The following is a 14,555-nucleotide window of genomic DNA, read 5'->3' as shown; positions in this document are numbered from 1 at the left end:
AATACTGGGGTTGCCTTAATGTTTACACATTAATTGACAGTTTCTGCTCTAGGAATAAGGATGGTTTTTATGGTATGTTAATATCTAATTTGTCTCAGGCAATACTACCAGTAGCATCAAAGGGTCTGGACATAAGTCACATATCATCTTATAAAAAGTGTATTATCTCTATGGATTAGGTTCTTTTTCCTCTAAGGACTTTGGTTCCTCTCATATGAGGTCTTTGGCTTTATCAAACCATCCCCCCTAGGAGATCTCTTGGAAAATCAGGACTAGTTTGTACCTATTATACTTTGCCCTATTATAATGAAATAACTATTTTAATAAGATAATCTTTTATGAAACTAGTGCATTCTTTCTCAAATATTCACTTCTGTAATATTTATATACACACAGTTATATATATGTGTGTGTGTATGTATATGTGTGTATGTATAACCACATGAGAAACATCCAAGAAAAGTTCCTCTATTTAAGAAAACTGCTCCTCCATAATTTTTCTCCACTTAAGTTCATTCACCAGTTTCTCATGCAGAGATAGCTATCTACTTCTGCGTCTCCAGAGATGGCAGCTGACTTGTTCATATTAAGTGCTATAGTGGCACAAAAACTCCAAGCAAAGGAAAAGATGGCATCTCATAAATAAGAGAGCACTGTACCCAATAACTTGCATAACTCTAATAAACATAGAAAAGTCCAACCCTTTAAATTATTGTGAAATTATACCCATCAGCCTTTGTTATAAAGTCTTAGAGAATATAAAAATATGACGATGGTACTGATATGCTAATAAGCATTCTACACTGCTGCATGGTTTACTTTTAGATAGACTAATGCTGGCAGCAGAAGAATAATTGCGCTGCATGTACTAAACATAACAGAGCAGCACAGAACTTCATCATTTGTCAGCTTTATTTGTTTAAATGAGAAAAATGCTGACAGCAGTTATTGCTGTAATCCCCTTATTTATCAGATAGAAAACACTAGTTACTCTAAGCAGGTCTAATCCTGTTGGGAGACTAAAAGTTAGAGAATTTTCAAATTAATTGAAGGTAGATGCTTCACTGTTCAAGGAAGAGAAATGTAAAAGTAAGGAGGAAAGAAAAAGAAAGGGAAAAGAATTAAAATAATTTATTTCTGTTCAACTTTTAATAAAAGGGTCACAGAGCCTTAGTGTAGGAACCTAATTTGTTCTGTAGAAAATAAATAATTCTTGGGCCGGGGATTTACCTCAGCAGTTTCGCTGCCTGCTATGCAAGCTCAAGGACCAGAGTTCGATGATCCCCGGTACCAAAAAAATAAAAAATAAATAAATAAATAAATAATTCTGGTGCAGTATTTAACATTTACTACCATAGCAGCTCCATCCCAGTGCCTACTCACAGCTGTCCTCCTGTCTCTTATCTACAGCTCATAATCACACTTGCATCAAGCCCATCCACTGCATCCTGCCATAGCTACTGATTCCAATTGTTTCCCAAATACACCTGGTGATGGACAGTTGGGGAAGGATTTGACCCAGTTTTCAGATGCTCACCTCTTCTTGCAGCTTTGGCTCTTCAGCCATTTGCAAAATCACAGTAGTAGGATCCTTTGATTACTACACTGAATAAGTATTTTCAAGAAGGAAGAAAGGTTTCTTCTTTCTCCTCTAAGGCGTTTTTCATATCCCAAACCATAGGGAAGCAGGAGGACATGAAGGACCTGGGTTTTGGTTGAATTGTTTTCTCATCTCAATCTCTGAGTCTTTTTAGCTCCATGTTTTATGAACACTGTGTATCACTTTCCACATTGTAATTTTTTTTTGTTTGTTTTGGCACTGGGGATTGAACTCGGGACCTTGTGCTTTCGAGGCAGGCGCCGGAACCACTGAGCTAAATCCCTGGCCCTCGACATTGTAATGTTTCATAATTGTTTAGGGACAAACCAACAGAATGATTATTCAGCTTTTTCTGTAGGCAGAGCTCCAAAGAACAATTCCACTACTGTTTCATGAGTAACACAGAGTTTGTAGCTAAGTTCTTGGCTAGAAAAAACAAAAACAAAAATGAAAACAAAAAACCCTATCTGTTGGGTTCAGGAGCCTTTCTCTTAGAACCTCATCATAAGGTCTCAGCCCCTCTTACACCTGGATTAGGAATTGTAGTTGTCCCTGCTTACCCTACTATTTATTAACTGTCAAAAACCAGCCCAATCAGTTGGAAGCAGTGAGGCTAGGATTAACATAATGCAATATTTTTCTACTTATTATAGTCCAGGGTCAGAGCCTAGAAATTTGCTTAAACAATGGGAAGCTCCTCCATATTTTGAATAGCCACATTTGTTATTATCATTATTGATGAATTATAATTCTTGGATGGCCCTTTACTTTTCTTAATGTCATTTCATACATTATCTTATTTTACCTTAACACCAAGTTACTATTACTTGTGTTTTTATTATTACAATTTTGCTGCAGGTCTCATAAAATAAGAAATAGATGAAAGATATAATAAGGTTTGTGACATGTTTGTCTTTAAAAAATATATGGAGAGCCTAGTCTCATATGTTCCTGTCCCACGCTAGGTACTTCGATGGGAAGGCACTTCCATCTGCACCCACAGTGTGGTGCCACAAGTGTCAGGATGGCAGAAACAGAGACTATAATAAGGTCCTAAAATGGTGACTCTAACGTCTCCATGGAGGCAAAAGAAGCTTCTTGGAGTTGGGTACCATTCTACATAGGAATTTAAGGCTCCAAAGTCTTTTACTATACACACTACGGTATGGCTCTGGGGCTCTGGCAAGAACACAGGACTCGCATATATTTCAAACTCTGAGATATACGGAAAAGCTGTCATAGGACTGCAACTCCACATCTTGAGGAAACTTAGCTGTCTTCAGGCCAACATGCTACCTAAAAAAATAAATTAAATATAGATAATTAAAAGGTAGAACCATATTTCATTTTACTGGTAGATGATTAATTAGGGCTAAATGTGCTTTGGCTCTTCATCTTAGTAACAAGATTAAAATGTATTCTGACCAAAAAAAAAAAAGTCATCTTTTGAGAGTGCATGAGCATTATGCTTAATGAATACTCTTTCCTTTCCCCAGGATAATAAGCACTTCACATATTCCTCAGAAGTACCACAGGATCAGATTTAAGTACAGAAACAAAGAATACTCCCAAACTCTCTAGTTTTTTCCACACCAGAGATTAGAATTAATCAGCTCAGGTGTTTGGTAGAGAAAAGCAAATTAACTTGATAGCATTGTCTGATAACAGCAAGAAGAAACTTTAGAAGAGGAAGTGGACAAGGTAAGGTTATTTAGAGGACAGCATCTCATAAATGGCTTATACCCATGGCTGGCTCAGAATGCTTTTCAAAACATTTTTAAGATTTCTAGCACTGTGTTCTCCTCAATAGCTTTCCATTCCTGTTTCCACTGAAATCACATCCTACTGCCAGTAGATCATGGCCTGAGGTCAGAGCATATATCATAAAACATGTGTCACCCACAGTGCTATTATGGGCTCTATGAATAAAATAAGAAATGAATATATACTGAAGGAATGAATTGCATGCAAGTAATAAAATATTATTCTATGAAAGTCAAATAGTTACCTGTTAATAACATTAGTTCTTTTTATCTTTTGAGGATTTCAACAGTGTAGAATTATGGGTGTGTTTTTGAATAATTACCAGTTATTTACCATCATTCAAGAAATACTCTTTAAAAGAGGGCCAGGGATTTAGCTCAGTGGTTCCAAGCCTGCCTTGAAAGCGCAAGGTCCTAAGTTCAATCCCCGGTACCAAAAAAAAAGAAATACTGTAAAAGAAAATTTATCCTTTTGAAGGCTCACCCTGATTGGGTACTTATTGTGGACCAAGCTTGGGCTAAGCATGTCAGGCCCTCCCAAAAGTGAACACAGACTGTTACTATAGCCATTTTGTATATGGGGAAATTGAGGTGAATGATGCTAAGTGATTCAGGAAGCCTGTGAAGGAAGAGCTGCACGTCAAACATGGCAGTCCCTGAAGCACAAATATTCATGCTCTCAACCCCTGGGCAACCTCCAGGGATTTTGTTTCATTTTGTTTTAGATCTTTATAATTTCTACTTCAAATAAATAAACATATATCTTCATGTATGAACAGACAAGACTGAAGAAAATCTAAAGATATTGTTGAAAAATTTAGGGTTTGGAGCAAATCTCAGATCAATATCAGAACTTGTTATTAAAGAGATTAGCTGCTTTGTGACATTGCTGAATGAAGTGAGAATAAATGGTCACCATATTTTGCTGCTCTTGTTGTTGTTGGAAGAAAGGTTAAATTAGACACCTGAGACACAGCCTTCATACTCTGCCACTGGTTATGGGGGGAATTCATAATATTTTCCTACTAACATTTTAAGAATTTGTCAGGCTTCTCTGAGAAACCAAGAAAAGAGCTAAATGAAATCTAGAGTGGGGAGGGAGGATACTTCTGTAAAAGTGAGTTTTAAACCCACAAACTGTCAATGGAACACTTGAGAGATTGATTATTTCTATGTTCTCTGGTCTAAAATATATGCTTCCCCGATGTGCCTTGGTGGCTTGTGAATCATTGAAGGTAACTTTTCAAATTAATGGTTTTCTGGAGAATTCTACATTCAAATCCTCATCTCCAATGTAGCAAAGTTCTGAGATATAAACTTTAAAGATTTACTACATTTTTGTTTCTAATCTCTCTTTTCTCAGCATTAAACTTTTATCTCTAGAGAGAGGTTCCAGTTGTTTAAAAAAAGGAAATCACACCCAATGAAGTCGCTGAAATGATATTCTTAAAGAGAAAAATACTAGTTTACTGGAGTTGAGAGTTTTCCCATAACATATCAGAATGCATATTATTTTATTCATTAGAGTTCAATATCTCTGAGGTACAATAAGATAAGAGCCAAGGAGTATTGTTAAGGGAACTCTTATATTTAGTGAACAGTAAAGAAGTGGTTTAACTTATTGATAACACCGGCTCCCCACAGGCATCATAATCTTGATTGCCAAGATGTGTTGGGCTTGTTGTTGTTGTTGTTGTTGGTGGTGGTGGTGGTTGTGCGAGAATATGTCTGTGTGTGCTTTGTTGTATTAGAGTTCTTAATTTTCTGTTACTGAATTCCCCACTCTTTTATAGGGGCACAATTCCTGGGTTGGGGTTATCTCTCATTTCTAAGCTTCCAGATGTTAACAGAGGCAAAACACAAGGAAGAAGAGTTCCCATATTTCCAAATGAAATGAGGCAGAACAAATGAAAGAGAATCCCTTAGCTTGCTCAGAGAACTGAAAGGGTACATTACAAAGAGGTATAGCTATGCTTGTGCAAACACAGTTACTCATGTCAAATAAATTGTACTTCTGCCAGAAAGAACTCCAGCTCAGGGTTTTCCAAGCTAAATTGCATGAAAACACACAATCCTTTTTCTTCTTATTTGAACTGTTAGATGACGGGGCCAAATTACCAGAAAGACCAAAGGCAGTTTGCAACCTTCAACAACTGAAAGGACTTATTGCTTTCAGTTTGGAAACACAAAAGATTCTGTGTCCACTCTAAGGACTCCCAGGTCATATGCATTTCCCATTAGATGTGTAAAGAAAGCATGCACTTAAGTAAAAAGTATATCAAAACTTTCTGATATTTCAATAATGGAGAATATATTGTCTAAAGATGAGAAAGGAGTTTGTTTTGACAGGTCTTAAAGAAACATGGACAATTCATTCATCCATTCTCATTCTCTGTCTGTCTGTCTGTCTGTCTCTCTCTCTCTCTCTCATCAAATGTGGCCCCATTGTCCTTGGCCCCATAGTGCCATTCAGGCCTACTGGACTGGCAGGAATTATTTTACAGATTCAATCAAAAGCCATTAAGTCTGTAAAGATAGTTAAGCACTGTTCCCCAGCACTACATTGGAGAGCCCAAGGGAGGTAATGCATATATTTTCAATACCTGAGGACATTTTGTTTCCTACCTTAATTGCACTTATATATTGCTTTGGGGTAAAATATCTCCACTCATCTTGCTCCTGTTTCTATTATTCCACTATTAATATGAAGCTTAGGAAACATAATTGCAGTGTGTGGTAGACAGTGATTTTCATTAACTACACAGAAAACTGTTTAGGGAGAGACATTTCTTTCTTATTGATTCAATCAAAATTACTTGGAAGAAAAGGTTGTGCTTATTAAATTCTTTTCATAAAGGTAACTTAAAATTTAAATTTTTTCTCAACAGCATTTAGAGAACCTGGTATATAATATCTTCTGATTTTATCATTTATGGATTTTGCCTAGTTCCTTTGAAAAATGTAACTTTTATTTGCTTCATTTTTTTAAAGTAGAGAAAGGAAGATTTTTACTTGCAAGTAAAGAATGTAATCAACAATGCTCTCTATAAGACATGGAGTTGCCTAGCAATGCTAAGGGAATTTAAAGGGGGAAATAATAACAGAACAGAATGTTGTGAAATTACAAGAGAGTGTACTGTTAAATTGGATTGTAATATTTATCAAGAGGCCTTTAAATTAGAACAGATATAATAAGATTTTCTAGCAAGCATTATAAAATTGGCTGATGATTTCTTAAACTTCTTTTTATTTAGAACAGTTCACCCAATGGGATTCTGCTATTTTGAGTTCATGACTAGGCAAAATCTAGGACAGAGACATCTGAGAATAAATCATAAAGCCCCAACTGGAACTTGAATCCTTTCTAGCTGGACTAATTGAGGGTAAGATATATCAACTTTTCATATTCTGACATTGTTTTGCAGGCTATCGCTTGTATGGTAGGTCGCTGGTCTCTGTTTTCAGTCCTCCCCTGAATTTTTCATGGTAAGATAAGTGAGTCTGTTATTGTGTCTTACTTAACCTCTCCCAACAAGTGGATATACCTAGGTCTCTCCTAGATCTCAACCTTGGTAGCACAAAATTAGAAACCTGACAGCAAGATTTGATTTGTACTTTTTATTTTCCTTTCTTTCAAGAAGAATCCTTCCTTCAAGAACAAAAGTATATCTGGATCCTGGGAATGTCTCTATAACTTTGAGTGTTATAAATGGTTGCCTAATGGTGCAAAAACCAATATCGAATAAGAAACTGGCTCTTACAGAGATGGCAGAAACAGCCATAAATAAAGAAATTCAAATGGAATATGTGTAGAACTACATCCTTAGGAAACTGAAATCCTAAATAGATGCATAATGAAAAATGATAAGCCTTGTGCAGAAATTCATCCTCATGTTAGCAAGAGGACTTGTGGATGTTTTGATCGGGAAGGACAACATTTGAATATGTAGGAAAAAGTGGCTTGTAGTGTGGAAGAATGCACCTGAAGTCAACATAAGAAAATCTGGTTCCTAGAAACAAGTTATGCTTTGAACTATTTGTACCTCTTGGACTTCAAGATTTTTAATGTATAAAATAGGGTTAGTAGATTATCACTAAAGTCTATTTCAGTTCTCACATTACATTCCATGATTATAAGGTTGTGGTATGAAGAACAACATTTCTAAGACAGGTACCCTTTTTTCTTCCTCATACAACTGTGATTCAAATCTAGAGTAAATAGGAAATTACGATAGGGATTTGGGACATTTACCTTTCAAAGCTTTGAATTTCTGTGGCAATCTCCTGTATTGATATTTACTGAAGTTCTTACACCAGACTTCTAGTTCTTATTTTTGTGACCATTATTCCAGAACCAGGCTTTCTTTTCTTTCACCAGAGTTATCCAGATCTCACTTCCCACTCTTGCTTCTCCATTCCATTCCAAACACTCCTGTCAGACCCAACCTTTGAGATGAAGCTCCAGCCATGGTACTTACACACCAATGTAATCAGTCCCCACCACTAAAACAACCCTAAAATTAGTGAAGCTCATCTTACTCTTCCATGCCTTTGATTAAATTACATTTTCTTTCTATAAGTTGTTGCTCTCCTGTATTAATTTTACATCTCATCCAAAATAAATTTTTTGCTTGACACATATTAAACTTTTTTTCATTAGCTAATATTTGTAACTTTAAGACCACTGGGACTCCTCTCGCTTCCCTAAAGGGTAGCATCATTTCTGTACACATGGATTCCACATTTATCAATACTCTTTTCACATACTATCACTTCTACAACACCTTTCCTAAAAGTCTTACTTAGATGTGACCTTTTCTATAGCATCATATACCTCTCTTTGGACATTTCCCCTAACTCCATCGATGCTGTACTTATTGGTGTGTTTGTCTTATTCTCTTCCATGGGTGTGAAGCTCACCCACTTGTCTATCTCTGAATACTCAGCAAGGTCGAACTTAGTGTACTGGGTGTCATTGCTATGCACACTGTTAATATACTGTTAATAATTTTACTGAGGCTTCCTGACTTACTCAATATCTAATCTGTTGCAAGGTGGCCAAATCAGAACTAATAAAATCAACTATCTAGGCTAAGACCAAACTGGATCCGATTGAAAGTTTTAAAGCATAAACTCTCTGTCATACACTAAAATATAAGAAATTATACATTTTAAAGATTTTGAGTTGAAAGATCTTGCATTGGGATCCCAAATATATTGTGAGTGCTCGCTCAATAATCATTAACTAGCACGATCGTAATTCTCATCATCACTACTTATCAGTTAACTACCCAAACTTATAAAGATGGCCCTGAAATTCTTTCATATTGGAGATCCTGCCAGAATACAGTGATTTAATTTGGGACCTTCAACATACAGATATCAAAAAAACTTCTGAGGACTCAGGACAGCACCAGCTATAAAGAATAAAGTACCAAAGAATAAGATCTAGGAGTAAGACTTTAAGGAATTGAAATTACGGAGCTTAAATGGTGTTCGATAAAAGATTTAATATTTGTCTCAAAATATTTAAAATTCTAAAAATGAAAACAGTAACTGCCTGGTTTTATTTCCAGTGATAATATTAACTTATACACAATGGTAAGTGCTTAAAGTTATATAAAGTAAGAAAAATGCCTTCCATATTGGAACAGACTACCAAGGGAGATTTGGAGTCATTTAAAGATAAGACTGAATTGTTTATGTGTGGAATGATATCAATACAATCTCATTCCAATGATGTGGTCTCAAGTCTTTTCCAGACTTGTAACAAGTTGAACCTGTGGGGGTCTCCCAGGGCTTCTCCCAAAGCACCACACTCTTACCTGAACTCTCGTCTAGACTCTCCTCAGACACGTGCTCATTTTGGTGGACCCATTCGCCATTGCATTTGAAGAATATCTGCATGGCTGGCCTTGCTTTGCACCTGAGTGCAATGGGATTGCTCTTGATGATATAAGCATCATCTGGCTCCTCTATGAAATGAGGCAATGTCCCGGGAGCTGAGGGGATGGATTCAGGAAGAGCTTCGCCATTGTCGGTTCCTGCAAGATTGAAGATGACATCAGGATACAGTCTATACTGACAGCTCATAAATGTGAACACTATGCTGGAACCACACCAGGTCTAAGAATTTGGTCTGAGAACTGTTCATCATGTGAACACAGCATGCTTGTAAGCTCTGCACAGAGCTACTATTTTCTAGAAGCTAAACTGGCATAATATGGTACCTCTAGGTGGACATAACTTTATTTGTTGAACAAAGTATAATAATGAATATGAGAACCCTCAAACTTGAGTGTCTTCAGAAAGAACTGAGGTAAATATTTGTGGAGCTTGAAGCTGAATATCAAAATTCACTCTGGTGAGTGGTTATGCCAGAGGTTTCAATGCAGACTTCAAACTGCCTCAAAACCTTGAAAGTGTGGAGAGATAGATATTGTCCTACCGCAGATGTGTGTGAAAGACTGCAAAGATGGTGGAGAGAAGCCAGAAGATGGTCCACAAATTACAAATTGTGTTTTTCTAATCTATGACATTGGAGATTGTCGGACATCTCACCTGGGACAACTCATCAACTAACTACCCCTTCAAATGGAATGTGAACTCATTCTGCCTATGGCCACACTCTGCCCCAAGCACTTGTCCATCAAATACTATGGGTTGGAATTTCCAAGGCTGAAACTAAAACCAACCACTGAAATAGGTCTGATTGTGCCATTATTAGCTATGGTGACATGTGTCTCAAGGGAGGGAATAGATATGGTTCTCCCTTAACTCTGATTAACTGCCAAAGCATCATAAAAAATAAAGCCCCAGTCAAGGTTTTGTTTCCTTGAGCAAGGGTTAAAAGGAGTGAGTGCTGAGCAAGGAGAGGGTGGCCTGAGGCAGAAGTATTTTATAATGTCCAAATCACTGCACTGAAAGATTGAAGAAAGCAAAGATTTCAAAATCAAGATCATCTCTATGCTGGGTAAGGTTTTTCCCATTGAGGTCAAAGCAACTTTACAACTAACCTGAGGAAAATGAACTACTGAGGTACTAGAAGAAGCATGCTCCTCATCAGATTCACTTCCCAGGAGAGAGCCTGGCTTTCTGCATGCCCTCAATGAAAATGTGAACAGAGCTCCTTGCTATTCATACTTAAGTCAACAACCTGAATGACATTGTCAAAGGTAAACATAATTCATTAATAATAGGGGCAGTGTTGTCTTCTAAGAACCTTTATGAGGAATTCTCAAATATTCAACAAACAAAAAAAAGATGAGGGGAAGAATGGACTTCAACGGGTATTTTGTATAAAGAAGAAAATAAAAGACACTGAGTTATTAAAATGACTCCTTAGTACTGAGAACACACAAGCAAGATTTGCCACTGCAATGAATTAAACATAATAATAGCTAGATTCTCCTAAACAAGATTTTTCCCCATTAAATCCATCAATTTAAGGCAGAGGACAAGAACAGCTGCACATAACAGAATTTAAGGTATTATAAGTCTTGATGCATTTATAATGGAAAAGCTAACTCATGTGTAAGCAATTGAAGTATCAAAAAATCATAAAACAAGTACTCCAAAAAGTAAGGACAAACAATTTATTTCATGAAATTATAATCAAATCACTCAGAAAATATAATGTATATATATTACAGGGAGTAAGAGCAGTTTCAGGATAAAATCTCAAGTGTGTGTGTGTATACGTTTAAAAATATTATATTTAAAATGGACTTCATAAAATATATCCTATATTAATTTATTTTATTACTGTCTGTTCCTGCCAATTTCCAGCTTCAATAAATGCCAAGTCCCAATGGGCTTTTGTAAAGCCATGCACTAGAGGAAATGACAAAGTTATTAAAAGATTTTATATAAGCATCAAATGCTCACACTTCCACCAAGGGCTTGAGCCCTGTCCAAAGTAATTCATTGTTGCATGAAAGGATCATCTGATTAGGAAAATACAGGATTTCCAAACCTGAGATGGTAGACAATGTGAACCACAGACACATATTTTGATTAATGCAATTCTGATTAGCTAGTGGCAGTACATGAATGTGCCCAAAGTAACTATGGTAGAGTGGGAGAGAGAATGAAGTGATCATGATCTCTAAATAAACAGTGAGACCACATTTATTTGTGATAAATAAAATGCCAAAAACAAAGGCCATAGATTACACAGTAAATCAAGTTTTAACTATTCAATTCAAAAAATGGAGAGATCTAAAAGCAATTAGGTTACCCTCCTGTCACTTTAATAAATGCCCTTTATATAAACTAAAAAGTTCATCCTGCATCAGAAACAGCATAAGAATGGAATGGAGGTCTCAGGGTAAATGTCCTGGCTGTTCAAGGACCTCCCTTAGAATCAATCAATCTCAATGTTCAAAGGTCAGAAATAAAAGGTAGGATGTAAAATTGTATTGTAATTATTATTGAAAAAGCGTCAAAACTATGCATGCATATGAAAGGCCTGTAATCCACGTAAACAAGAAACAATTTTAGGATGGCAGTGACAGGGGAGAGATTGTAAGTATACATTGGTAGATGTCCTAACACTTGTCTGAATATTTCTATCAAGTCAATGCAGTAAGTGGGAATGGAGTACAAACTAGTTTCCTCTTGTTTTTGTTTGTAGAGAGAAGTGCTGGGGATGGTGTTTATCTAATATTGACTTCCCTTATGTCCCTCTTCCCCAGGTCCTCACTGGGTGGGACACTAATCCTAGAACAGCAGCACCCTACCTTGGAGCCTGAAGGCAGGACCCCTGAGCTGCCTCTTGGGGAGGATGGACCCTAACTCATTCCACGGGCCAGGATACCTGTCCCTCTGGCCCCAAGAATACCTATCAAATTCAGCCCAGCTTTGTGGCTTGGAACTGAATTCTTCAGAAAATGCTTGGGAGATTTTTCAAGAGAAAAAAAGAAGGGAAGAAATAAGTAATTTGAGCAGGAGTGGGAAGTATTTTAGGGGCTTATAAGTTGCTGACAGATCGTATTCATTGGAAGGGGTTGGTGGAGGAGGTCATCCACCTACAGAATTTTATGTAGAATCACATGAATGCTTTTTTGCTTCCAGGTAAATTTACTTGCAACTCAATACATTTGCCGCCAATTCATAGTTCAGAAAAAAACTTTAAGACTTGGGGTGACAAATGGTGGTGACAGATGCCAGTCAACAGCCTTCCACACATTGCTTTCACAGAAAAGGCTGGAAAAGTCATGCAATTCAGTTGACACCCTAGGAGCTGGCACAAGGAGAGGCTTCTGCTGAAGCTTTGAGGTCCTGATTACAGGTGTGGCCAAAGCTGACACTTCTCCCTTGTTCTTCCCTCAGTGGGGAAATCATGCAGAAAAGTCCAAGAGGAGCACAGAGGCCCTGCACAGACACAGCCGAGATCCCGGACCAACACTACAACACATCTACCCCCAGATACTGGGTTTTTAAAAATTCCTACTTATTTAAAGGCACAGATAGTCAAATTTTCTGTTATTTGTGGCAGGAAACATTCATGATCAATACAGTTGACTCTTCTAACTTAAAAAAACAAAACAAAACAAACAAATAAAATAGAGCTCCAAGCTTTACTTTATAAATCCCAATGCCACCAATAGTCAAGTAAAGTGATTGATAAGCTAAGAAACATGAAAACTATGTTAGGAGAAAGCCAAAATAAAATCTGCCATTTATGGAGTCATTGCAGGTTATGTTTTTCTGTCTTCTATATAGAAGCTTCATGAGAACTGCCTCAGGTAGATACAAAAGTTTCCCATTTTGCATTTGTAGAAATGTTTGGAATATATGTCCTGTCTAATGTGAGATAGCCAGTAAATGGTGGACTTGGAATTTCAAAACAAGTGTCTGACTCAGACCATCTCACAGTTCCATTTCAGTTCATGTGACTGAACCTTTGCAAGACTGGTACTGTCATTTAGTGACTCCCTGCCTTAGGGAAATAGCCAGTAGTTCATAAGACTAAAAGAAGATGATATAAAGGCCACATTATATATGTGGTACCTCAACTTTTCCATTGAGTATGATGTTTATCTCAAAGGTCACTCAGTAATCTTGTCAGCTGGACCGTGAGTGTAGGCCAACATGGCTGTGTATGGACCCAGCCCAAAGAAGGTCTTTAGAAAATATGTATTTGGAAGAAAAGAGCAAGTACTTAGCCAACTATATTCAATTTAACACGACTCCTTGCAAACGTCAGAAACAAAGAAGGTAGGGCTGGGGATGCAGCTCAGTGGTACAATGCTTGCTTATCTAGCAAGCACAAGGCCCTAAGTGAAATTCCCAGCAAGGCAAAAACAAAGCCAAAGAATAATTAATAAAATAATGAGGAAGATTTTTCAACTTATTATTTGGAAACACTTTTTAAAATGCAAGAATATTTAACAACCAAAAGTCTTATTAAAACACAAGAAGTTATAAGAGAAGAGGGTGAACCCCAACAGAAAAATAAAGAAAGCAGACAAGAGCATTGCCACCTTATTAGTTTTAACTAGACAAAACTGCCAATATTTGGGTGTCTGATGTGTTAAACTAGTAACAGAATTGGATATACTTCTGGCCACAGTCAGCACAAATTGGGATTCATAAAATCCTGGACTATCATCCACAGGGTATAGTATAATTGAAGTCTGGCACCAAGAGGTTTGGAAAAAATTTAATGTACTCTTGTTTTCTTGAGAAGATATTTAAATATACTTCATAATTTTCTATTACTACCTCAAAAAGTATGCTTGTCGTTTCACTAGATTGGTACTTGTTACACAGACCAACCAGCAACCATACTATATGGCAAATATTAAATTTTGTGAAACAAAAGAAGATTAGGCTCATATTACCTGACCAAGACTGGCTTCCTTCTTTGATCTTGCATGAACCATCTGATTCAGAGGTTCTATTTTTCTTATCCATAAAAATAGATGCCTAAAATCTATTGGTGTTTTGTAAGGTTACCATGAGATAATATGTGTGAGACATGCATCAAATGATTCAATGTTACATAGCATTATATGCCACCAATCTCATTAGAAAACAGAGTGTTTGTGATCTCTATGATTTCAATTCCCAAACTCACTATCATAACAACTCATATTTCAACTTTGTTATTACTGTTACCATTTTCATCTCAAAGCCCTCATAATAGCAACTACCTTTTATAATGTTTTTTTTACTATTTGCTACCC

General features: G+C 36.7%; 1 protein-coding gene across 11 annotated transcripts in view; it reads right to left on the bottom strand.

Moving 5' to 3' along the window:
* The window catches only part of Unc5d (unc-5 netrin receptor D), a 546,216-nt gene that overhangs the window by 230,310 nt on the left and 301,351 nt on the right, over positions 1–14,555 (bottom strand). For all 11 annotated transcript variants that reach the window (XM_004855393.4, XM_004855394.4, XM_087217280.1 and 8 more), the window contains exon 2: positions 9,189–9,407. In XM_004855393.4, coding sequence (XP_004855450.2) covers positions 9,189–9,407 — 219 coding nt within the window. The remainder of the gene's footprint in view (positions 1–9,188; positions 9,408–14,555) is intronic.

Source organism: Heterocephalus glaber, unplaced genomic scaffold (genome assembly GCF_053883595.1).
Source record: "Heterocephalus glaber isolate CG9 unplaced genomic scaffold, H.glaber_assembly_v1.0 deba00001461, whole genome shotgun sequence".
NCBI classification, from domain to species: domain Eukaryota; kingdom Metazoa; phylum Chordata; class Mammalia; order Rodentia; family Bathyergidae; genus Heterocephalus; species Heterocephalus glaber.
The sequence above is the reverse complement of the archived record's forward strand: the minus strand, read 5'-3'. Positions and strand labels throughout refer to the sequence as shown.